Genomic DNA, 25,815 nt, shown 5'->3' with positions numbered 1-25,815 from the left:
TTGTGTGGCTGCTCGAATTGCAAACTACACAGGAAAAATTCGGAATTTCCTCTTCGCCACAAAAGGTGCAAGTCATGGCGGCACGTGTGTGCAATCTGTAAACATGCTTCTAGGCCAACCCGTTCGTTACAGGCTGAATGATTTCAATTAATGAAAATTAGAAATTATTACTGGTTCATATAAAGAAGCTGCATGGTAGCGTACTCCATATGCCTACGTTTATTAGTGTAAAAATCCATCTGGCTGGATTTTGTTTTGTTTATTGGATACTATAGGATTGGCATTCCTGCATGGTTGAACAGCTCATAACATGTATATCACAGTGATATGGAGGAAAACTTTTTTCCATTTTCGCTTTATAATTATAATTCTATTTTGAGAAAGCGTGACGTACTGTTTGCGAACACGGTGCATGACGTATACTATCTTTATTGTAGCTAAACCTACACTGCATATCCTACAATTAATTATTTTGTGGTCTCTTTCTATAAACTGCATATGTATTTTAATTGTTTTGTGCAAGTGTACAAAATCTGTAATTGTTATAATTTCCACCGGCTTTTATTTGTGCGATATTAATTACACTGAGTTGTTTGCTACACAACTCGATCGATCGAGACTTAATCTTAATTCACTCTCTCTTAAAAAACAGCCCTAGATCGAAGTTGTGCGCATATATTAGACACACAAGCATAAACAATATATGTTATATATGTTTATTTGTATAGCGTTTTCCACCACCATTAAAGGCGGGCTCCGCGCGGTCTACTAAAAAGAAAAAACACAAACATAAAATAATGGATGCTGGTCTCAAAAACAACCACGTCGACATATAATAATTACGAAATGCATGCATGCACGTTTTATATATATATATGTGCGTATATGTAGAAAAAAGTATGTGAACATTTAATTCTAATAATTATTTATTTAGTATCTACATATAGTCTATAGACAAAAATAGGAAATCGTTTACATTATTATACATAAATTGCTGAATTATATCGTGACGTCGACGTACATCGATCAGCGCGCTCAGCCATTTTTCTAATAACTGCATGGCGAGCGATATCTTTTTGGTTATTCCATGGATGTATAGATATTAGTTCGTGGTTATTCCACAAGAATATATTTTTTATTGTTTACCCCGATCAACGCGCTATACATGCAGATTGTCAGCCTTTTATAATCTGGTATATTATTAAATTAATTGTTTTGAGTGTTAATATTTTTCTTTTCTTTTTTTTTTTTTTTTTTGCGCCATTGTAAGCTAGAACAGTGTGATCAGATCGACATTCCCTATTTAAACTGCAAACATTTCAGATAAAACTATACGAACGAACCACGGACGTGTATAGGTAAATACAATTACGTTCGATCGTGATCGATCGATAACAATTATAATCCCTGATCGATCGATATATATATATGCGTATATTATATTTTAAATGGAGATATAGTTCTTTCCACCAATTAAATCACACTTCACCGTTCGTAAGGGGAAAACAAACCGTTAAATAGACGAAACCAGTTCAAGCACGGACGTATATATCTCCGTAGCTGGAACATAAGCAAATCACGGTTTCAGATACTCATTCCGAAAAGCTTGCTTTCATGCCTACGTGTAGCTATGTTTAGATTTCCTGCCGCTAATAATAGTAGAAAAACCAATGGAATGATAGACTATTTGTCACATGACTTCGTAAAGCCAATCATGGGAAAGAGGGGAATTCCAAGTTGGCAATTCCCTTACCCCGCTTCCGGAACGATGTTGGTTTCGATTATGGCGTAAGATCATTCAACGAGTGCAAAGCGAAATTAACTCATTTGCTTTCTAGGAAAGTGACTGGACATTTTCTTTCTGGTAAGTGTTGCATTGCATCATTTACTCATAGTTACCAGAGCCGGAAGATCTTTGTTGTTTTTTTGGTGTTTGAGGGTGATACCTGCGCTTCAACAGTGCAAGGTGTCCGCATCTCCTGACGACAAGCAGAATGGGTTGATGAGAACAGCACGATAAATACGTGCACACTGTCATTTGCTGTGTATGTGCAAAACACATATTTATGGCTAATTATTTAGGTCTTTCTAGTATTAATCTTCAGGATCATTGTCTTTCAGATGTTTTGTCGTCGGATCGCTATGATCATGCAGCTAGTGTAGCACAATAGCAAACGGATATGTTTTGCATAATAACACATGCACTATACTCCTAACTTCCAGCTCTTCTTGTCTGGTGTTTTGTTTTCATCCTTCCCCCTCAGAAAAAGATAACACCTTTAAAAGTAGTATCGCGAGTTTGTCTTAGAAGTTCTAAGCCAAATTTGCGATAGAAGTGAAGTTTTAGAAATACATTACCAACTTATCTCACCAACATTCATCCAACACAAGTGTTAGGCGAGAGGTGGTAACACAAAGAGGAAATATGATTCATTACTAGGGATAACTTGAGGAGAAATCCATACTACCTCAAGGTGCGCTGAGACAGGGTTGGCAAGATAATGACAACTGTTACTGGGTATACAGGATACTTCTCCAGAATAACAATATTAACTTCATTCTGCAAGACCTGTAGTGTTTTAAGATGTGCAGTGTGTCATTCCAGATGGCTGGTCATTCTATATTCTAACAGAAGCCTATTATAATGTCATAGATTATTATTTGGCTTAGGTCATGATTTTTTCTCTTAATTTCAGTAAAAATCAGTGAAATTACAGTTTGTGTGCTTCAATGATTCTTAAGTTATACTAGAAGAGGTGCCTGGCACTTCCAGGGAAGGTCACAGCAAGAGATTGATTTCTTCTGTGAACCCTTTCAGCAGTGATATTATTGTGCACTTTGGAGTATATTCCATATCTGCCACCTACTCACTATTGAATCGCTTAAATGTGCACTGAAAATGCACCTCTTCTGTAAACCCTTTCCCATAATGCTAGTCTTTTTCACACCCTTTCTTGTTCGTCGTCATTTTGCAATATCATGTTACTCTCAGCTCTTGTTCTTGTTATTTGGTTCCTCTTTGTGTTTTCTTTATTTGATTTTATTCTTCATTTAGTACGGTTGTTGATTCTTTTATAGTTCATATGTTATTTGTTTTCCTATCCCTCGTATGCTGTCCATGTTTCGTTCTTGTTCTTAAACACTAAGAGCATACTCCTGAGGAGTGTGAGTATACGCTTTACAAATTTTGCATTTATTATTATTAGTCATTCAAATAACAAAACACTTCTCCCAAGAAGCACATAATTGTTTGTTGCCAAAATTTTCCTTGTGCTGATATTCATTTGGAGCTACCAGGGACACCTTAAAATGGGTCCAATAAACATGAAAATAAAGATGGCCAAGAGCAAAATTCAAGGACCATAATCTAAATCTAAGTGCCCATATAATCTTCCATAGATAAAAGGTGTTTAGTTTAATGTTAGTTTATTCCTTGTTACACCTTGGGGAGCATAGGACCGCAACAACACCTTGCCAGTGGACCCGGTTTTGGGCAACCCCCCACTCAATTGGGCCCATGTGGTTCCGATGTCCTTTGCCTTGCTCTCTACTGTTCTTTTCCACAAAAGGAGTACTTCTGCCAAATTGGGTTAAGATCCAACAAATGATATGAATTTGCATTGTGCTCAAGGTAACACATCACCATGCTGTGCTTTATTTGTAAGACAAGGTGTAAGTGGCTACAAAACTCAGTATTACAAAAGATCAAAAAGTAAACTGAGCACAATATGAGCATTTGTTAATATCAGTAGTAGTAACCTTTATCAGATACAAGCGTACATCCTGAATGAGGGGGTGACAAATTAATGAGAAAGCTAAATAAAGCAGTTTTCCTCAAAGGAAGGATGATAGTGTATAGCCAGTGTGATAATGTCTGCTACAAATCTTTGATTCTCTGATTAATATGATGAAGATAAAACTTAATGTTACCAAAGACATCAGATTCAAGTGCTGTGAAGTTAGCTGGCAGTTACTTTGCACATTTGCTATGACCAGTGATGTTCTTTTGCCTTTAATCAATCTGTGAATACAGCCTGAAGAGAGTTTATCATGTTCTGGATGGATGTTATTACATTTATTTTACCTTAAGAGGTAACTTTTAAGCAATATTTTCCTTGGAGGATTGTTAGTTCCAAAGCCATTTAAATGAAATCAGGAAGCATTCTGGATAATTTGGTGAGTTTCTATAACTTTATTCTTAGAAAATTCATACTGAGGAAAAAGTATAAGAAATGTAGTTTGAATTGATGACTCTCCATTAAACAACTCATAAAGGTACAAGCAGTTTATTTTTCAATAGTTTACTTTTTAGCAGACTCAGACTTAGTGTATGCACAAAATGTACATGCATATTCCCCTAGTTAAGTATATGCCACCATATGTAGATTTTATAAGGATGTGTGGATGGATTCTTCTTGGAGCTGAACTTTTTTGAGAAGGTTTACTAATACTTGCAATGATATAGCACTAGTTTACAAAAATATATAAAGTCTATAATAATAATTGGATGATTTTTATTGTGCATACTGGCGCTCATAGGGAGCGTGCTCTTAGCGGTTGAGACAAGAATGAGACATGGACAGCATACGAAGGATGGAAGGATAAACAACAGTACTGATGACTAATAAAAGACAAATATAGAAAATTCAAAGAGGAATCGGGTAACAAGGATATCATGATTCAGCAGAGGAAGACCAGTAGGGAAAGTTGAAGATGGACTAGTATTGTGTGGACTGTTGTTAGGAGAAATGCTCAAGGAAGAGGTGTGTATGTTAGAGGATTCAATGGTGGGTAGGTGGCGGATATGAAAGGGGAGAGAGTTCCATTGTTTTGCTGCATAGTAACTAAAATTCCTGTGACCATATGTTGTTATTCTGGTAAAAGGAATAGTTAGGATATGGTCATCAGATGGAGAATGGGGTGATCTGGCTGGGATATAGGGAGAAATATATAAATAACAATATATAATAATAATATATAAAGTAAATATAAAATGTATAAAGAATGTGGCAGGATAAGATTATAGAAGCAATATTTTAGTTTTTGATCAAGTCTGAGAGATTAGTTATCATTGAACAAGATGAGGTGGCAGCTAACAGCAAACTAACATGTGATAAGACTGACTAGCCACAAGTAACAAAGAGCATGAGCAGGAAACATTTAGTTAATCCAGGCTGCTGATCTGCTGATCTTTTCATGTGTTAATCCTGGCTAATTATCTACTGATCTACTCAGGTGTTTATTTTGGCTGATGTCCGTTCTTCAATCATGGGATATATAATAATTAAGCATATGTGTGCAAACATGATGCCAGGATTTTGACCTCTTTCGGGATTTTTGAGGTGTGTAGCTTGAGAAAAGAAGGGTATTCACCCAGATTTTGGGAAATATCATCTTGCACTAAACCTTATCTAGTCATTAAGAAAAAAATTTACACCATTTAGTTCTTTAGGAAAGTTTTTAAAAATATGAAAAACCCTGGTAACTTAATAGGATCATAATTATATTTTGGGCTCGCTGCCTTGCGTTGTTGACAACAGCAGCCTGGCAAAATCTACACAGAGTGTATAATAATCAAATTGTAAAAGTTTCTGACTGGTCTTTAGTGCGTAGGGTTGAGTTTCTTTTTCAGTGCAATTTGAGACCTTGCTTGTGAATACATGTATATGCTGAATGACAGGCAACTTTAATTATGTCTCTTCTCTGTACATAGGTAATCTCTCTGTGCTACCAGATTATAAAGGTCAATACCAGCACCTTAGAAATATCCTTTACTTTTTGTAAGGTTAGCAGAATCAATTATATGATTAACCAGGAATGTTAATTTGAATTCTTCTGCTCGTTATAACTCCTGATACTAGAGGACAGTTACGAAGTTTGATAAATAGTAGTTTTATGTGCTGTCAGGAACATGGACACATCAGGAGAAAACTCTCGTGACTCTGTGGAGCTGGATATGAACGAAATCCAGGTCTTTACTGCCATGCAGCCATCAGTTTTATCCTCAGCAGACATCTTGGTGTCTGACCCTCATTGCATCCTTAATGGTCAAATACATCCAGACACAACCTTCAAAGACAGTAAGTTGACAAAACCACTCATCTTTTACTGCAGCTTGCTGTCTTTGAGAAACGTATATGCAGCTTCTATGTTTATTTGTGTCTCTTTAATTGTGTATAATTACAAGGTTTTCTGTTTCAATGTCCTTTTGTCCTAATATTTTAGTATGTCACAGTTATTTTAGGGAAAAATAGCCAGTCACTTTATTGACCTTGGATAAGTAAGACTTATTTGTTGACACAGAACTGTTTCAGTAAGTGCTTTTTGTTTTTTTTAGTTTAAAAAAAAAATTTCAGTTACCACTTTTCTGTTTTAAGGCAATGACCTTCAGCCAGCTGTTGTCATTGTGGAGCAGCCCCAGCAGCGAGGATTCCGATTCCGGTACGAGTGCGAAGGGCCATCACATGGAGGTTTGCAGGGTGAAAAGACGGAACGTGGTCGTAAAACACATCCAGCCATTAAGGTAGACGGGCCTTTTTTTTGCAATCTGCTGGAAAGTGAAGGCAAGTACCTCACTGCAGATGAGAGGGTCAAAAACGATGAGGAAATATTTCTTACTTTGCAAGACAAAAAACAAAACAAAACAGCATGCAATGATGTCCATTTCTATATTGTCAGAAAAAAAGGCTTCAGGACATTTTGCAGGCAAATAAACAAGGAAACAAATCCATACAAGACCAGTTTTTTAATATTGGTCAAAAACAACCCCTACCATAGATGCCACCTTGACTATAACTCTTAAAGTCATGAGGAACAAGAAATCTCTTATATTGGGTGAAGAAATTATGGCTCAGAAAATCCACAGGCTAGAAGTTGTGTTTTTGTGCATGGGCTTTCTTTTCTTGGAAACTGGCTAGAGTAAATTGGTGTTTAATCCTGAGCCAGCAACTAAGGTTATATCACAGCAAAGCAGCCAGCCCTGTAAACAGATGCCACATGCAGAGAAAAAAACAGCATGCTCAAGACAAAATCTGAACCCAGGACAGCCATTCCTCATTATTGGTGACAGATGCTAATCATTGCAGACGTCAAGCTTAGCAGGTTTGCTTCACAGCACATTAGACTTGTAGTGCTGTGGAATGGCTGCTTAATTCTGACAGTCTCAGATCAGGCCATGTTCTTCTTTCCTATTGTTTTTCACCATATTTCTTAAAGATGGCTTGTTTCCTTTCTCTTTGATGGAGGACAGTGCCTTGAAATTCATCCTTTTTTTTATTAAAGGAATATGAGCAAAATGAACAAAATAAGTTATACATTTTTACCTGCTTATTTTTAATTTGCTCATTTTAGTGTTTGCTGTTGCGAGGGTTTCAATTGTAGTAGACGGGGTAGGTTATGTTTCAGGTATTGTGTTACAGATTGAAAACTACAGTGGGCCTGCTCGCATTGTTGTGTCGCTAGTAACTGACGAAGCTCATCCACATGACCATGCTCATAAACTTGTTGGCAAGAACTGTAATGATGGCATCTGTACTGTTGAGCAGCAATCCACAGCAGGACCAATCGGGTATAAAAATGTTTGTCATTGAGGAAATTATTCCTATCATTGCAGTACTATCTTGTTCTAGCGTTTTAAACTCAAATTTTACAAGTCTTCCTTGAGAAAGCATCATATGCCCAAAAGGCCTGGTGGGGGAAAGTGAAGGTTTCCAAGCATTTGCGGTAAATGTTTATGGAACATTGATTGCTCTTAGTCTGTTGACTGATTTTTGCTGCACTCGTTTATGGCATAGTGTGTGCTTACGACAGCAGATGTAATATCATCCCGTATGATTCTGTTTATTGTTTAACAGTTTTCCCAATCTCTGTGTGCTGCATGTGACAAGGAAGAAAGCAGCAGAAGTGCTGTTTAATCGCATCTTGGAAGCCAGAAAGCTTGAAAAGAGACTTAAGGCGAGTGACATGAGTTTGGATCCTAAAATAACGGGTATGTACCTTACGCTTGACTACTCCCTCCCACAGAACTAAAAGACATTCAAGTATTATGCAGAAGTACATGATCATGTCTTTATTAGAATTACTTTAGGCTTGCCTTACTTAACTATAATTTTGTCTTTGATATATACGACTTTGAAATGCATTGGGTGCAAAAGGATTTTTAATAGTAAAGGTTTGCAAATTTCCTTATTTTTGTTTTGCTATGTGTACAATTTTTTTCAGTAGTTAAACTGTGATCTTATTTAGTAAATAAATTCCAGAAGTTTTTTTGCTGCAGCGGAGGAGAATATGAATGCCAAGAAACAAGCACAAGAACAGGCTCGGAGCATGTCTCTTAATGTTGTGCGACTATGCTTTAGTGTCTTCTTGCCTGATAGTATGGGACAGTTCTGTCATAGATTGCCCCCTGTCTATTCTCAAGCCATCTATGATAGTAGTGAGTATACATCTATGACAGCTGTCATCACCATGTATCAATAATGAATACCCATCCAGGACCACAGCAAGTGCATATCTGTGCTAATAATAGTGTATGGATAATCACTTAGTGACATTGTGATAAAGGTTATGATAATAATTTAATTCACTAGCTCAGACTAGCCTCCTATAGTTGACCATGCTATTATCATAATAGCACCCATTATGCAGTGAAATATTAGAATATGGTTTCTTGAAGAGTAGACAGGATTTAGTTTGAAGAGATATTTGTGTCTTCAGAGTCTCCGGGAGCCTCCGCTTTGAAGATATGCCGCATGGACAAGTATGGTGGTTGCTGCACAGGCAATGAGGAAGTCTTTCTCTTGTGCGAAAAAGTTCAAAAAGGTGAATTAGTCCAGTGTTTGTGCAGAAGTAACTGATTTCATATTATACAAAACATTAATCACTACATATGTATATTTCTTTTTCTCATTGTCTGTTACATGGATTTCTGAAAATAGTGCTTCTAAGAATCTGTTGAGGTTTTCAAGATATTAAAAGAAATATCTTGCAGTTGGACATTTGACCTATAGATGAGCAGTGGCAATAGTGAGTAGTTGATGTCACCTTATATATGCATATGTTGGAAGAAGATAGACTCATTAAAAAATATACTGCCTATCCACCTGTAATTAGAGGACATAGCAGTGAGGTTTGTGGAGCACAATGAGGATGGCAGTGTCAAGTGGGAGGCTTATGGTAACTTCAGTCCTCTTGATGTTCACAGGCAGGTATGCAAATATGTTCATTTTCTTGCTTATGTTTTCTAACTTATGACCATTATATGCAGCACTTCAGTAGTCGTTTCATGCTTTAGTAGCTCAAATGTATTGCTTTGTGATTGTTGAAAAACTGGAGGAAAACTACAGAAAACAGAAATTAACCTGACATTATTTTTCTATTTAATGTTTGGAAAGGTGTTGACAAAAGCTTGTTTTAAATCTCTTATGTTTTGATTATTTCTGAAGTGTAGTTCTTTTCTTTATACCAGTATGCCATTGTTTTCAAAACACCAGCCTACTATAATGCCAACATTGACAAAGCTGTGAATGTTATGATTATGCTACAAAGGAAGACGGATGCAGAAGTCAGTGAGGCAAAAGCCTTCACCTACTATCCTCAGAATAAAGGTCAGCAGTGTTGCTATAGATGTTGCAAATAAATACCCTGCTTTTGTATTCTTCTTCAATGTAACATAAAATGTTAGAGGGCATGGAATCCATCGGTTAGGTCATAGCCATTCCCTGCTCCAAGGTCTAGAGCCCTCTCTTTTTCACAGTGCTGGACAAAAATGGCCTGATGATTATGTAGCTTATCAGCAAGCATAGAATGAACAAGCTGGTTTAACTTATTTGCATCTAGGAAGGAATTAGAATATGAATATAAGAAGTAGCGATTGAAAAGTGTCAAGTTAAAAAACATTTCGGCATGGTGTGATCATCTCTCTTGCCCAGACTATCCAAAGTCTTGGTGTTATCATCAATACGTCATTTCTTGAATTTCTTATAATGCAGTCTGTAATTTCATCTTCCTTGAGCTTTGTAGGATCAATCACATCCTTCCTGTTACTTTCTGCGACCATAAAACTCATATCTGTTTTTGTGTTGTCTCTGCTGGATTATTGCAGTTCTCTACTCCTGACAAATATCAAAAGGCTTAGAATAATGCCACTCGTATTGTCATCTGTAGCTGTCAGTCTGAGCTCATCTTGATTTTAAGATTGCCACATGGTACTACCATTGTCTTCATGAGCTTTCCCTCCATACCCATCAGAGCTATTGACATCTTACCACATGAGTTCAGTCTGCCTGTGTTGCCCTCCTTTCATTGCCACTCATCAGATGGGAAGAATTCAGCAGATGCTTCTTCTTCTTAGACTTCATTGTTTGAAATGCTCTTCCTTTTTTTTTTTTTTAAAGCTGTGTCTCTGTTCTAAATGCTTCCAATCCGATCTCTGTAAGAAATATCTTGCATAATCAAGTGTACTGTTTTGATCACTTATCAGTTTTTAATTTTCATCCATGCAATTGTTGCTGTGGTGTCAATCCGGCTTCAGGACCAATCTCTGTAAGAAATATCTTGCATAATCAAGTGTACTGTTTTGATCACTTATCAGTTTTTAATTTTCATCCATGCAATTGTTGCTGTGGTGTCTTCTGTTTTGCTGAGGGTGGTTGACTATAAATTCATTTATTACTATTATTATGGAATGCTGCATTTAATCAATATTTTTCAGATAAAGATCTCATTGCCAGAAAGAAACGCAAGAAGCTTCCTCTCGACAGCACTTTCAACTATTATGGGGGTGGGGGTGATGGTCCAGGAGGAGGAGCACCTGGTGGAGGGGGAATGGGCGGAGGAGGCTTTGGCCATCCAGGAGGTGGAGGTCATGGAGATCTAGGTGGAGGAAATGGTGGAAGGGGCCCCAGCAGCTACAGCGTCATGCTGCCAAATGGAAGTAAGGGCATGTCACGGACCGTCCGCAGACATGCGCATTCTTTCCACAAACCAAAATATCCTGATCGCTTGAGGGTGGGCGTACCTTCTTAGAGGCACAAATAATTATTCAAATCAAATACAAAGTCAAATGAAACAAAGGCAAAAATCCACACTCATAGATTCACTCCTTCATTCGCCACACAAGATGTATTACCAATATGTTATCATTCATCCCACATAATATTAAAGGTAACAATAAAATCGACTCTCCTAAATTATTGTCACTGATGAAGAACCCAATGTTCGCTCCCGATGAAACATCAACCTCTTATTTTAAAGTCTTTGAGACCCTCCCAAGTCCTCTATTCCAATTAATCCCACTGATCTTCTTTCCACGAAGTCTATTTATGATTGAAAATAAATGGTTTTTCACAGTACCCACAGTTTATAAGCAGACGTCTCGATCTTGCGCATGCGGCCGCCTCCTAGATGTTTGGCCGGATGATGTTAGATTCGCTGAAGGCCGGGAGGAAACCTTTCCTCCACCGGCGCTTACTCTCAGGCTGTGAAGAGCTGCCCCTTCCAGGCGACAGATGGAAGTCGGTGCCCCAGTCTTGCACCAAGTTTTCTGTTCTTTTCTCGCTGATACCAGTGTTTAGTTTCTTGACCCCGCCAAGAAACTGGGATGCCCAAGCCACAGAGCTCCCCCACGGTGCGAACACGGACTACAGTGACTCACGACCTGTGAAGTACATCCACCTGTAGTTTACCCACGGTATTACTTCCCGTAATACTTTTTCCGCTGTCGCAGCAGTTGCGAGAAAGTCCCGAGAAAAATCCACCAGCTCCAACTTTTGTTTCGCCGTCTGCTCTCTGCCCACCGTTATTTTCTCTAACGTTAATTTCCTCTATCTTTTACGTCACCTTATTTTGACGTCCCAGTTTACGTCATTTGCTCAAGGGCAAACAACTTCCAGCCCACTACGCTAAATCAGATCAACCACGGTTGTCGATCTTCCCTCCTAACCCCCTCTACTAAGTACTTATCCGTTACATTCCTCCCCTCCTGAAAAAAAAAAGAATGAAAAAATCAATTTAACAGTTTTTCTTTCTTTTACTTCTACGGGATAAATTGGTCCCACTCGACCCGGGATAGATTGTCAGCGAGAAGATTCTCTGTTCCCTTAATCGTCTCAACTGAAAACTGAAACTCTTGAAGAGCTAGCATCCACCTCATAATTCGAGAATTATGATATACAGATGTTTTTAAAAACACAAGGGGTTTGTGATCTGTCTGTAAAAATGAACTTTCTTCCGTAAAGATAACGAGAGAGTTTCGAAATTCCCCATATTATTGCCAGGCACTCTCGTTCTATGGTGCTGTATCGTGTTTCAGGACCTGTCAGTTTGCGGCTGACGTAGGCCACTGGAAAACGATCTCCTCCGTATTCCTGCAAGAGTACTGCTCCTAATCCCACCCCACTCGCGTCAGTTTGAACTATGAACGGCTTGTCAAACTTTGGTAGCGCTAGTATGGGTTGGGATGACAGAACGGTTTGGATGTGAGTTAATGCTTGGACACATTCATTCGACCATTGAATATGTTTTGGGCTGTTTCCTTTTGTCAACTCTGTAATGGGTGCAACCACCGTAGCAAAGTTAGGAACATAGCGTCGGTAGTAGCTGATCAGACCTAAGAGTGCTCTCACTTGCTTCTTACTGCTAGGAGTAGGAAGTCTTAGAATTTTCTGTACTTTATCAGGACTGGGACGCAGATGCCCCTCCCCCACTATGTGTCCTAAGAATTCCAAGCTCCGAAATCCCATCTGAATTTTCGAAGGTCTTACAGTGAGTTGATAATGGGCTAAGGTTCTTAACACACCTTCTACATGAGTCAGATGCTCTTCCCACGTTTCGCTAGCAACCAGTAATCATCAAAGAAGGTATGTGCTGAAAACCTTTCCATATTGAGCGCTCTCATAGCTCTCGCAAACGTTGCAGGAGCTGTAGCCAATCCAAATGGCATTCGGGTCCATTGAAATAAGCCTTTGGTTGTTTGAAATGCTGTTTTTGGCCTATCTTCTTCTTTAACTCTGATTTGCCAATATCCTTTGGCCAAATCTATTTTAGTGAAAAATTGGGCTCGGCCCAATTGACTATATACAGTTTCGGGATCCGGAATGGGTTCTGAGTCGAACTCTGTTATTTTATTTAGGGCTCGGTAGTCGATACAAAAGCGTACTGAACCGTCCTTCTTTCTGACCAACAACGCTGGTGATGCATAAGGTGAGGATGATGGTTCAATCACTCCCATTTGTAACATTTTAATCACTTCCTTTTCCATGGTTTGCTGTAGAGCAAAAGGAAGTGGATAGGGCCTTAAGCGCACTACCTCTGGAGAAGTCAGTCTAATTTGGTGCTCAATTTCACCGTTAAACTGTCCTGGCATCACGGTCAGTATGTGTTGATAATTCTTTAGAATATTCCTCAATTGTGTGGTCTGGAGTTCTGTCAAGTCGGGCCCCACTTTCATGCTGTTTATGTCCTCTTCCATCTCCCCAGGAAGAACTGGTATTTCCACGGAATCATCATCGGTATCGGCTATCAATAAGGTCACATTTGCCAGGTGTCTATTTGATTCCTTCTCGGATACTCCTGACGGCATGATAAATCTTTGGGGCACATCTCTTCCGAGATAAGATCCGAAAAAGCCATGGGTTTATCGTCATTGGTCTGTCCACAGTTAGCCGTTTTGGTGGTGTCTGGAATCTTCACATCAATCGGCGGTTCACGTCTGTGATATTTGCGCAACATATTAATGTGCATAACCCGGTCTTTTCCCTGCAATATGGATCACGTAGTCTGGATGACATTCCCGGATGACTGGAAAAAGGTCCCTTCCATTGCATGAGTAGTTTATTCGTGGACGTAGGTAACATTATCAGCACTTCGTCCCCCACCTGCAGAGTTCGTTGTTGCGTTTTTCTGTCAAAGTAACGTTTATTTCTCGCCGCCGTCCTATGGCTATTCTCTTGGGCCAGTTGATAGCTTTCCTGTAGTAGATTTCTCAACTCATATATGTATTGGTAAACAGGTTTTGCATCCTCATCACTGATTTCCTTCTCTGTCCAAGTTGAGATAAGGAGATCAAGTGATCCCTTTGGTCGTCGTCCGAAAACGAGTTCGAATGGTGAGAAACCTGTACTTTCGTGAGTTTTCTCTCTGCAAGCGAATAAAAGAGCAGGAAGATAGCGATGCCATTCTCGAGGCTGGCGATGTACCAACTTCCGCAGCATTGGTTTTAATGTCCCGTGGAATCTTTCCACGCACACCATTCGTTTGTGGATGGTAAGGGGTGGAACGTAAACCCTTGATGGACAGCAGTCTGAGAAATTCCTTCATGACATCAGACATGAATTGTGTCCCCTGGTCGGATAGAATTTCTTCGGGAAGACCCATTCTGGCAAATACAACCAAGAGTGCTTCAGCCACAGATACACTGTCAATTCTTTTTAACGGTATTGCCTCTGGATATCTGGACGCCATGTCTATTATACTCAATACATGGGTATGGCCCTCATTAGATGATGGATGTATAGGACCCATGATATCTATAGCCACTCTCTTGAAGGGCTCATCGATGACTGGCACATGTACGAGTGGCACTGGTCGATTTCTTCCGTGTGCCACGGTTTTCTGGCACGCGTCACATGTTTGGCAATACTTTCGGGTGTCGCTTTTTACTCCCGGCCACCAACAATTGGCGAGCACCCGATTCAGCGTGGCACGGACGCCTGCATGTCCGGCTAAAAGACCATCGTGAGCCGCACATAACACTGATGCCCTGAGTGTTTGTGGCACCACCACTTGTTGAAAAGTCCCTGTAGTGGTGCGGGATGATCGAATCAACATTCCCTGCTGAAGATGGAAGTTCGTCTCCAGGTTGGCTTCTTCGCTCCTTTGACAGGCTGCAGCTCGGCATGTGATCAATGTCGGATCCTCCCTCTGGAGTCGAACTAACTCCTCTCTAGTGATGTCCATTGCTGGCTTTGGAATATGCAGCGAATTGGCAGTTCCAATTCCCGCTTCTTCTGTCCTCTGGTTGTGACTAAGGCTGCTTTTGGTTTTGTCACCAACACTCCCTCTACCCCGTCTATATTACCCAAAATTAAATCTGTTATTGGTTCGTCTATTACGCAACAGCGTAGTTTACCCGCATAGAAAGGGGTCTCTACCTGTACCTCAGCGACTGGAAAGACTTCCGTATTACCCCCAAACGTAATACAGGACTGGGACTGTCCAGTGTATTCTGACTGCCTAACCAGGGAGGCTCTTATGCCTGCTGTTGTGGCTCCCGTATCTCTTAACACCGTTATGGGTTTATCTCTAATATAACCTGGATAGAGAGGAAGTCGATCCATCTCTTCACTATTAAGAGTGCTACACAGGATGGAAACGCTGGTTACTACCGGAGTGGATACTTCTGTGTTTTCTCTCCGTCTAACATAAGGGCATTCACGGGCAAAATGTCCAATTTCGTTACAAGCGAAGCAAATGAGCTCTCTCTTAGGTCTTCGCAGTACCTCGTCTCTTTGCCTTCTCGGCCCGTTACTTCCTTTGGGAAAGGTTTTGTTGGGACTTGATTTACGAGGACTATTTGGCCTATTAGGAAGCCTAGATTTGGGTGACCGAGGACGCCAATTCACCCCGGTGTTGGCAACTCGATACGACTCGGCTCTCCTCGCCATACTTTTATTGGCATGCGCCTGCCTGTACTTCTCTGCACTTGCTATCATCTCGGCTGCGGACTTAAATTCACGTTCTTGCAGGAAGATAGCTAATTCCTTCGCTACGCTCTGGAGAATCTGTTCTCGTAACATGAGGTCCAAAAGACCATCATACGTTTTTGTCTGCCTCGGCTAAAGTTATCCAACGGTTTGCTAAACCGGACAACCTAAAAAAATGCCGCCATTGATTCCTGCGGTTCGGGTCGGATGGATCTAAATCGTTCCCGAAATCCCTCAGCGGTACACTGATACTTTTGAAGTAATTCCCTCTTGAGTGTTTCATAATCAACTACCCCACTTGCACAAAGTGCATTGATACAGGGTTAAAGCCTCACCCTGTAAAAGAGCTGACATAAGCAAAGGCCATCGCGGCTCCTCCCCACCTAAGAGCAGTTGCATGCGCTTCAAACCTAAAGATGAAAGAGTCTATATCATCTTTATCCTCACGGAAGATTGGAAGTTTGGGCAGGTTACCACGCGGACCCCCGTGGATTGAGCTACTTCCCCTTCTGTCCTGCTTCCTGCTTGTAGCCTAAGTCTTTCTAACTCAAACTCCCTTTCTCTCACTCTTTCCCTTTCTTCTCTTTCTCTTTCTTTTTCCCTTTCCTTTCTTTCTCTTTCTCTATCAAAACGTTCTACACACTGTTGGACATACTTTTCCAGGTCACTATTAGTCTTTCCAAATTTCTGTCCTTGGGCTATGAAGCTATCTATATCCGGGAATTCCATGTCTCTCAAGAACAATTTAAAGAAATGTACCCTACGATGGCAAAACAAGAGTAGTCAAAAATAATCCACCAGATACAGTACTAATAATACCTTTTGTACAATATTTGTAAACCACCTCGCCTAGTACCGCCTCACCCTAAAGCGATCACGTCGGGGGTCACCAAGATGTCACGGACCGTCCGCAGACATGCGCATTCTTTCCACAAACCAAAATATCCTGATCGCTTGAGGGTGGCGTACCTTCTTAGAGGCACAAATAATTATTCAAATCAAATACAAAGTCAAATGAAACAAAGGCAAAAATCCACACTCATAGATTCACTCCTTCATTCGCCACACAAGATGTATTACCAATATGTTATCATTCATCCCACATAATATTAAAGTAACAATAAAATCGACTCTCCTAAATTATTGTCACTGATGAAGAACCCAATGTTCGCTCCCGATGAAACATCAACCTCTTATTTTAAAGTCTTTGAGACCCTCCCAAGTCCTCTATTCCAATTAATCCCACTGATCTTCTTTCCACGAAGTCTATTTATGATTGAAAATAAATGGTTTTTCACAGTACCCACAGTTTATAAGCAGACGTCTCGATCTTGCGCATGCGGCCGCCTCCTAGATGTTTGGCCGGATGATGTTAGATTCGCTGAAGGCCGGGAGGAAAACCTTTCCTCCACCGGCGCTTACTCTCAGGCTGTGAAGAGCTGCCCCTTCCAGGCGACAGATGGAAGTCGGTGCCCCAGTCTTGCACCAAGTTTTCTGTTCTTTTCTCGCTGATACCAGTGTTTAGTTTCTTGACCCCGCCAAGAAACTGGGATGCCCAAGCCACAGAGCTCCCCACGGTGCGAACACGGACTACAGTGACTCACGACCTGTGAAGTACATCCACCTGTAGTTTACCCACGGTATTACTTCCCGTAATACTTTTTCCGCTGTCGCAGCAGTTGCGAGAAAGTCCCGAGAAAAATCCACCAGCTCCAACTTTTGTTCCGCCGTCTGCTCTCTGCCCACCGTTATTTTCTCTAACGTTATTTTCCTCTATCTTTTACGTCACCTTATTTTGACGTCCCAGTTTACGTCATTTGCTCAAGGGCAAACAACTTCCAGCCCACTACGCTAAATCAGATCAACCACGGTTGTCGATCTTCCCTCCTAACCCCCTCTACTAAGTACTTATCCGTTACAGGGCACATCAACCTGTTAACTGATTTCACTGTTGCTGCATGCAGATTAAATGATTGAAATGCTAGTCTTGCTGAATTTTTACCTTTCAGCTGTGCATGATAGTAGCAGATCATTGTGCAAACTCATCCTTTTAAAGTTATTTTTATCACAGTCTGAATATTTCTAGACAGATAGTTACGCGTGCATTTTCTTTTAGAATTTTTGTCAGGTAAATTACTTCTACTAATTTATCAAGTGAAAATAAAGAGAGATAGGGATTTGATGCTGTCCATATATTTAAATCTTTTGGGATATGATCTTGATATTCAAAATCAACTATGTAGGCATGAAATTCACCCATTTAAAAACAACATTAATAATGAATAAAAGAAGAACAAATCAGTTATAATTAAAAATAACTAATTGGCAGAAATCGTCTTATGCCATATTTCTTATACTAACATAATTCAATGGCTGTAAAAAGCTCAATGTCTATGTGCTATTAACAAAACTTCTGGTATGTGCTTTATTCCTTCAACAGACATTGTTGACCAGTTAGGTGTCCTTCCAGCCACGGTGGAGCAAGGTAAGTTGTGAATAAAATAAAAAATGAAATGATGATTGTGATCAGACATCAGCCCTTTACATTCTGAGATTAGGATATTTTGTGTGTGTGCTAGAAAAAGAAAGAGAAAATATGTATGTTTTAAGATATAAATTTTTGTTGTTTTTATAAAGTGTGTGAAATGGAATAGCAGTAACTCTTGAACAATCATTGTTTACTTTGGTTATTCTGGTAGCTAGTATCTTAAAGAAAGGACAACTTAAATATTATTCTTTCTTAGGTCATGGCATTTAAAGTAATTTATTATTTGTATCCAAGTAAAGTTCCAAGATAGCAAAAGATTAAAGCAAATAGGAATTACTGTTTTTGGACCACTTATATCAAATTGTACTTTTCAGTTGTTAAAGAGGAGTTTGCCCGGCACACTGATAGCCCTGATCAAACTTCAACAGACGACTCTAACCAAAGTGCATTTCCAAGCCCCTATTACGATCCAATGATGTGGTCTGGGCCATTAGCAGGTGATTTAGAGATGGATGCAGCTCCTCATTCACTTCGACCTTCTGTCCAGAGCACAGTTACACATTTATCAAAAGGTCTAGTCTCCAGTCTTGATTTGTCCTCCGTGTCATCAAAATATGCAAGTTGCAACAAACCTCAGCAGGGAAACTCACCACCTTCTAGCTCTGTTTCTTCACGAGGATCATTCCAGCCAGACAGCAGCATCGGCACACAAGCTGGCAGAAAAGAAAAGGCAAACAACGTAGCAGTGACGCCAAACATGTCTGGGACAAGCTTGACCGTAGATGATGTTGTTTTTGAAAGAGCAGATTCTGTGTTAAGTTCTACAAATGCTAGTATGACACAGGAAGGAGAAGTAAATGAAATCCCATTGTCACCAACATCGACAATGTCGGTAACTGATATAAGCTCTAAAAAAGAGAGGAACTCTTCAATAGATACTGCTTCACTAACAAAGACAAGTGAACCTCCTATATCGGAAGGTGTGAGAACAGATGAAGGATTTTCTGAAGTGTCTGAAGAAACTTCCATGAGAGATGAAGGGATGCCCAGGAAGGCTGAAACTGAACTGGGATATATGACAGAACCAAACAGACAAGGTGATCACATTTCATCTAAAACACTACATTTGTGTAGGGGAATTGTTCTAAAAATGTATAGGATTTCAGTAACCAATTTTAGAGTGCATATTGAAATAGCACAGCACACATTAAAATTTATCTAATTTTTATGACTGTCAAGGGTTAAACTAGAATGTGGTCCAACATCAAATTAAGGCCAAGCTTTGCACGACTGTCTATAACAGTGTCATCTGACCACAATGAGTAGATGGAGGCACAATATATATGGTGGCCAGTAGGTTGACCTTAAAGTTCCACACATCACCAGTGCTCAGCTTAAAGCAGAGGAAGTTATAAACATGAACAAAATCAATTTTAATTAGTTTTTTTTTTTTAAACACAATCAAGACAACTTGCCACTTTAAAGAGTACCATTAATATTTAAGATGCCCTAAATGCATTAAACAATGTCTTAAAGGGAGATAATGCCTATTTAGTGAAAGTTTCCATTGAAATATTTGAAATTTCTAGCAAAGCAAGAAATTGCTTCCAAGCCAGTTAAAGAAGCCACAGCAGTTGTGAAGAGAATCATGGAACGAATCACAGCTCGAACAGTGCGAGCATTGCAGGACTACTCTGAGACAGGAGATGTGCGTTACCTGTTAATGGTGCAACGTCATCTCACCATGGTGAAGAATGAAAATGGAGATTTGTAAGTGGGTATTTGTATTTAATCTCTGTTTCAGTCTTGTCCTCCCACACACACACATATATACACAAGTGCACTAGTATGTTCCAGTCTCTTAAGAATATAAAGCACGACTGCTAAAGGCTATGTATTTAAAAACAGTTTTAATTGTTGGTAAACAAAAGAAATATTTTCGAAATATACAATACTGATGTGATGCATGCAGCGTCAGGCAAAGGGATTTAGAAATGATTAACTAGGAGAGAGGCATTATCCCCAGAGTCAACTGTACCACCATTGTGCAGTTCAAAAGTTGGCATGAGTTTATTATTATTAACAGTTGATAGATTGGTCAAAGAGTTTTAGAATACATGAATTTGATGAGTTTTACTAAAGAATATTCCATGGATACATCCTTTCTTTGAAGCTTTGTAGATGTAAAATGCATTGTTTATAAAACAGAGGCAGTGCTATCCCTCAAAATTAAGATCTAAATCAAGGGTTAGGCCACTCTTCTCTTCCAGGCCCATTCACTTGGCAATCATCAACAACCAACTTGAGACACTACAGCATCTTCTTGATGTGATGACCACACTTCCTAATGCAAGGGCTGCAATAAATACCTACAACTACCTGAGACAGGTATGTTCAAAATAAAATGAGTTTTATCCAATATTCAATACCTTTTGAAATACCAGACAAAGACCTTATAATCTACATCTTTGTTATATGAGAAGAAAACAGTAATTTTTGGTGTCATTAAACTTTCCTTTCCCTTCCCTTCATCATTCTTACTATATTAATTCATTTATTCCATCACTTCTAGACTGCCTATAAATACTAACATATACTCACACATACAATTTGAAGGTACAGTTGTTGTTTCATTTGCCTTGTTGTCAAATTGATAAATAAACATTATATTATAAATGACATGGTCTTTTCAGTGATGATAGACTTTTTACATTGAAGTGTCCCTTTGTTACAGACGCCTCTGCATTTAGCTGCAATCATGCAGGAACCTCTTGTCATTGAGATGCTCCTGCATGCAGGTGCAGACCCATCTCTGGCTGACAGGAATGGCAACACACCTGCACATCTTGCTGTCATGAACAGCTCTACTGAAGCACTTAGAGCTCTTGTGAAATACCTTCGACCAGGGGTAACAACTGCGAAACCATTCCCTGAGCTCAACTATCTGAATTATGAGGGTAATTGTTATTATTTCTACGTGTTACAGATGTCTGATTTTCGTGGTCAAGTTTCTCAAGAAATTACCTTTTTTGAGGGGAAAGAAATGCAATGATTATTGGTTGATTATCTTTGCACAAAAGAATATGACAATGAAGTATTATGCTTGTAGGTTACACACCTGTGCACCTTGCTGCTCAAAGTGGTAATGTTGACATGCTAAAAATACTGGTTCATGGATGTGCCAATGTTGATGTGCCAGATGGAAAAAGTGGTCGCACTGCCTTGCATCATGCAGTAGAGTTAGATGATTTGCCTGTGGCTGGCTATCTTCTCATGGAAGTGAGTACTGTTCACTTTTCAGCATAAAAACTGACATTTTATCATTTCTTTAAAATAGATGTGTATATATATATTTTTTTGCTGAAAAGGCTTCAGAAAGTTAGTTTTGGTAATATGTGCGTGCATATGTTTCAGTGAAGCACACGTACAGATTTAAATGGTGTCTGGGTATTTTGCAGGCCAATGCAGATGTCAATGCCAGATGTTTTGACGGAAACACACCTCTTCACATTGCTTGTGGACGAGGTCTCATTGGTATGGTTGCTTTATTAATGACAGCTGGGGCAAACCCAGACTTGGAAAATGAGGAGGTGCCATCGGAAGATGAAAAAGCAGCAGATTCAGAATCAGAAGAGTTGGAAGATAACCATCCACGGAGATGTCAGAGAGGACTGCAGCCCATTGACTATGCAGCAGGAAATGACAAGGTTTGTTACAGTTGCCAAGTACAGTTTAATGCTTTGCAAAGAAAACAGTTTATGATTTATGCTCAAAGATGGTCTGTCAGAGTTGAGCTCATAGCCAAAGATGGTCTTTCAGAGATGTGTTTACAGGAAAAAAGGATCATTTGTCAGAATTTAGTTTTTATTTTTTGTTTCAAGAATTTAATTCTGCATGAACAGGACCGCTAAATTAACAAATAGGATAGTCTAGGTGCTTGCTTCCCATCTTTCAACCCTATCACTTTTCATTTGTTCATATTTTGAAATATTTTAGAACAACCTCAAGTACAATGTGTCCACAGATAATCCGTGTGTTGAAAGGTGACCAGTACCTTGTGCAAGATGACCACACTTCAACCACCAGTGATTTACAGGAGGACTGTGTAACAGACAGTGCTATCACCATCAAGTCAACCTGTGACAGTGGTCTGGCAAGCATACCCATGTCTGTTGCACTTGGTGAGAAACAATCACAGATTTTATTCCACGAAAGTTTCCCCAAAGTTGTTAAAAGATGTTAACACGGCAACTGCAGCTCTTAATGTTGGTATCTAGCTTTTAAGGTTCTGTTTTTGTTTTGTTTTTAATTGCTTTAGAAAGACCAAGTTGCTGATAGATTGAAAAGGGTCCATGGACAAATATATATATATTCAAAATAGTTCTTTGTTCAAGAAGTCTAATTATCCAGGTTTTATTAAAAAAATGTTATTTAGGTGACATGGAACAGCTTCTTTATCCAACTCGTGTGGAACTGTCCATGCTGCTGGATAAAATTGCTACTGACAAAGATGTCTTCACACTGGCAGCAAAGCTGGGTTATGATAACCTCATAACAGCTTTGGAAGTTATGGGATGCAGTGGTACCAGCCCTACCCGCTTCTTGTTGGATTACCATGAGGTGTGCAGTTTAACTTGTTACAGTTCAAGGTTTTTTACTCAGCTGCATAATGGATGAGGTATTTTGGCTACATGAGAATGAGATCTGCTTTTAGGGGAATCTCCTACTTTATCTGTCTTCCCTAAATATGACATTTTTTAACTGTTTAGACTGCAGATGGTAAGATCAGTCAGCTGAGGGACTGCCTTCGATCCATGGGTCGAGAAGATGCTGTAGAGATCATTGACAGAGCCCTTGCTGGTAACTGTTTTCCTCATTGTGCATATTTTAATTGAAACATTTAAGAATGTTTTATTGTATTTTTATAAGTTTTTCAAAGATTGCTATTTACATAATGTGAGTGTAAAAGTCAAATGCATCCTGTTAAAATTAAGGTTTCTGAAAGTACTTTGCTTAGATATCATCGAATCATGCTAGTGGCTGTATTAGAAATTTAACAGGAATCAGGCAGTTGATAAATTTTTTAGAAGTGCTCCATAACCTCCTTTTGGAGATTATTCTAAATGTTATTTCCCCCCTTCCCCAAAATAGTTGTGCGTGAGAGGCAGAAAGAGAGATTTGTTAAACATTATAATTGTTGTGAAACAACTTGTGTAATTGTAACTTTGCTTGAGTTTCAGGTGCTGTCAAAGATAAACACAGTCTGCACCATTCACTGATGGACTCCGGAGTTATTGGGTTATAATTGATCATGTTAATCTTATAATGACAATTGAGCAGTTGTAGATTACATTTTGTACATTTTAAGTAGAGATATAGTAAAACTGCCCAGGATGTTTTTCTGCATAAATTGTTAAGAACATGTCAAGGACAAAATGTTTTTGTGTGTGTGTGGCAACAAACAATGTTTTTGCTTGGTTTACCTGCTTGCCATTAGCAGCATGATTGTGTGGAATGCATCTTCAACCTACTTACACATGTCAGGGAGCAGTTTAATAAGCTGTGACATTGTGGTTCTCAGAAGAATAAGATTACTTTTTGGTTGTTAGTTTGAAGTCTCATTATTTGAAAAGTCTGACAAATCTCTGAGTAGATGGGACTGAAACACTTGACATGACTGTTATAGTCTGGAACTGCCAAGTGAAGTATCATTACATTGCAAAGTGAATGCTAAGCAGCCACGATGCAGATTAATTGAATAAAATCTGATGGTGTCTCAGTGAGAATAATAATAATAATCAGGGAAGATAATAAAAACAAAAAACATATAGTGCGGGGATGTAGCTGCAGATGGTGCCATCCCTATAGTGAAATGGCTCTAAATGTATTTAAATTCAAGTCTTACAAAATTAGGAACTTTGAATGGATAGACAGGATTCAGTAAGATTGAATGAGTTAAAGTTGCATAAAAAGAGGCATATAAGCTTCAAGAATAATGACAATACAAGTTTAAACTTTGATACAATTGAGAGTAACGAGAAAAGCTTACATAATGGTTAAGAGTATGATGGGTGGGGAAAGAGTTGTAAAGAACACTTTTTAATACTTAAGCATAAATCACAATAAATTTCTCTAAATTGTAGATACACAGTATTGACCTGGTAAACATTCTTAATGAAAGCTCCTTGACTAAAGAGCACAACAACACTGTTTAGACACTTCTTTTTGAAATGTTGATGTAGCTTTTACATCATGATTACTATATAAATGATAGGAGAGAGATTTGGGAATATAAAAAAAGGTGATGGACAGATAAAGTTAGGGAGCGATGTCTTGAGTTAACTTGGGTAGAAATGTGGAGGTGGCTGATTACTGGTCAAATTAATGTTTACACTGCCTATTAAGACATAACACATTCAACCATTAGAAATAATAACATAATTAGGATGAACATTTTGCCTTCTGGACTCATTAAGGCAAATACTTGATTGCTGCAATTATTTTTCAGCTCAACTGTATACATGCCTCTCTCTCACTCTCTGTATGTCTTCTTTCACCATTAAACATGTTCTACACCATTTCATTTTTTTTAACCGAATAGTTTATATCGAATTAAGATTTTAATCAGATGAATATCAAACGTGAGTCATTGATATTTCAGGGAGTCTCTTTTCATTTTTTATGTTGTTCAAAATCATTGTAGATAAATGAAAATGATTTAGGCACTTGTTTCTGCTTTTTAAACAAGAAAATGGGAGCGCATTTAGATGATGTTTTGCAATTTTTATTTAAATTCGAAACAATTCCTTAAACAATTTATTTGTATGCATTTAGTATCTATGTTGATGGATGCATTTGTGTGCAAGAGTATGAGTGTATGTTCAATCACAAGTGTGTTTAGCAAAGTCATGTTACGATTTATAATTCACCTATGTCATGTATAGCCTGGCAAGATTGCTTGTAGGAAAGAAAAGTGAGTATGATGTGCACAGTAATGTTGGTCAAGTTTTATAATAGGTATTAAAGATGACATGAATGATAGAATTTTCTGTCATTAACAAAAAAGAAAATATATGGTGAAAAGAAGGTTTGCAGGGATCAGTCAAAAGGGATATGAAGAAGCAGGGACAAGTCTGTTTTTGAAGCAAGCATTTACATGTTAAGAAAACTTTTATCTGTCCTGACAAATACTGAAAACATGAGTGCTCAGATTTATTTTTTTCAAGTTATAAGGACTACAACTTGTTGCCATTTTAATACAGGGACAGAAGACTCAACTTTGACCCTCTTGCGACTGTGCAGTACCACTCAGTTCCTGTGAACACTTTTCGTTCAGGCTATTTTATGTGAGCTATTACAGCTCCGGTCATGTGTCCATGATTGTGGGAGATTGTGTGTGTGTGTGTTTTTTTTTAAAGCTTGACATGAATAAAGTTTGTGATACAGCATTTTTTTGTTTGGTCAGTCTGTTTACTGACCTGTGTCAAATTCCACGAGTATTATGCCACCGTAATTTCAGCGGTCATTTTTAACACATGGCTAACAACAAAAATTTACAAGATACCTTTATAAGGTTAGTCAGCCAGACTTATTAATGTGTCCTTTAGGAACCCCAACTGGTGTCCA

At 38.9% G+C, this 25,815-nt stretch overlaps 1 protein-coding gene across 5 annotated transcripts; it reads left to right on the top strand.

Annotated features, from left to right (window-relative positions):
* The first annotated feature begins 1,716 nt into the window (after positions 1-1,716).
* Positions 1,717-25,637, top strand: LOC112576253 (nuclear factor NF-kappa-B p105 subunit-like). 5 transcript variants are annotated; one of them, XM_025258569.1, is made up of 22 exons: positions 1,754-1,864; positions 4,540-4,763; positions 5,908-6,080; positions 6,378-6,523; positions 7,419-7,567; positions 7,854-7,987; positions 8,276-8,434; positions 8,716-8,820; positions 9,112-9,206; positions 9,467-9,605; positions 10,712-10,933; positions 18,142-18,186; positions 18,564-19,286; positions 19,779-19,959; positions 20,460-20,577; positions 20,924-21,146; positions 21,299-21,468; positions 21,648-21,896; positions 22,214-22,370; positions 22,625-22,809; positions 22,959-23,049; positions 23,430-25,637. In XM_025258569.1, exons 3-22 carry the CDS (start codon positions 5,912-5,914, stop codon positions 23,492-23,494), a joined length of 3,525 nt encoding a protein of 1,174 aa, XP_025114354.1. In that variant the 5' UTR covers positions 1,754-1,864; positions 4,540-4,763; positions 5,908-5,911; the 3' UTR covers positions 23,495-25,637. The 5 variants fall into 5 exon arrangements, with proteins under 5 accessions (XP_025114365.1, XP_025114345.1, XP_025114373.1 ...); XM_025258580.1 differs by lacking the exon at positions 4,540-4,763 and having other exon boundaries at positions 1,717-1,864; positions 5,892-6,080; XM_025258560.1 differs by lacking the exon at positions 4,540-4,763 and having other exon boundaries at positions 1,718-1,864.
* The last annotated feature ends 178 nt before the right edge of the window (positions 25,638-25,815 follow it).

Source organism: Pomacea canaliculata, linkage group LG1, assembly GCF_003073045.1.
Source record: "Pomacea canaliculata isolate SZHN2017 linkage group LG1, ASM307304v1, whole genome shotgun sequence".
Lineage (NCBI taxonomy): Eukaryota > Metazoa > Mollusca > Gastropoda > Architaenioglossa > Ampullariidae > Pomacea > Pomacea canaliculata.
The sequence above is the reverse complement of the archived record's forward strand: the minus strand, read 5'-3'. Positions and strand labels throughout refer to the sequence as shown.

Excerpts from the sequence above, each read along its gene's own strand:
- LOC112576253 (XM_025258580.1), top strand. The coding sequence starts at position 5,912 with ATGGACACATCAGGAGAAAACTCTCGTGACTCTGTGGAGCTGGATATG. Across the intron at positions 8,821-9,111 it reads GTGCGAAAAAGTTCAAAAAG|AGGACATAGCAGTGAGGTTT; the intron begins GTGAATTAGTCC and ends ACCTGTAATTAG. Across the intron at positions 9,207-9,466 it reads CTCTTGATGTTCACAGGCAG|TATGCCATTGTTTTCAAAAC; the intron begins GTATGCAAATAT and ends TCTTTATACCAG.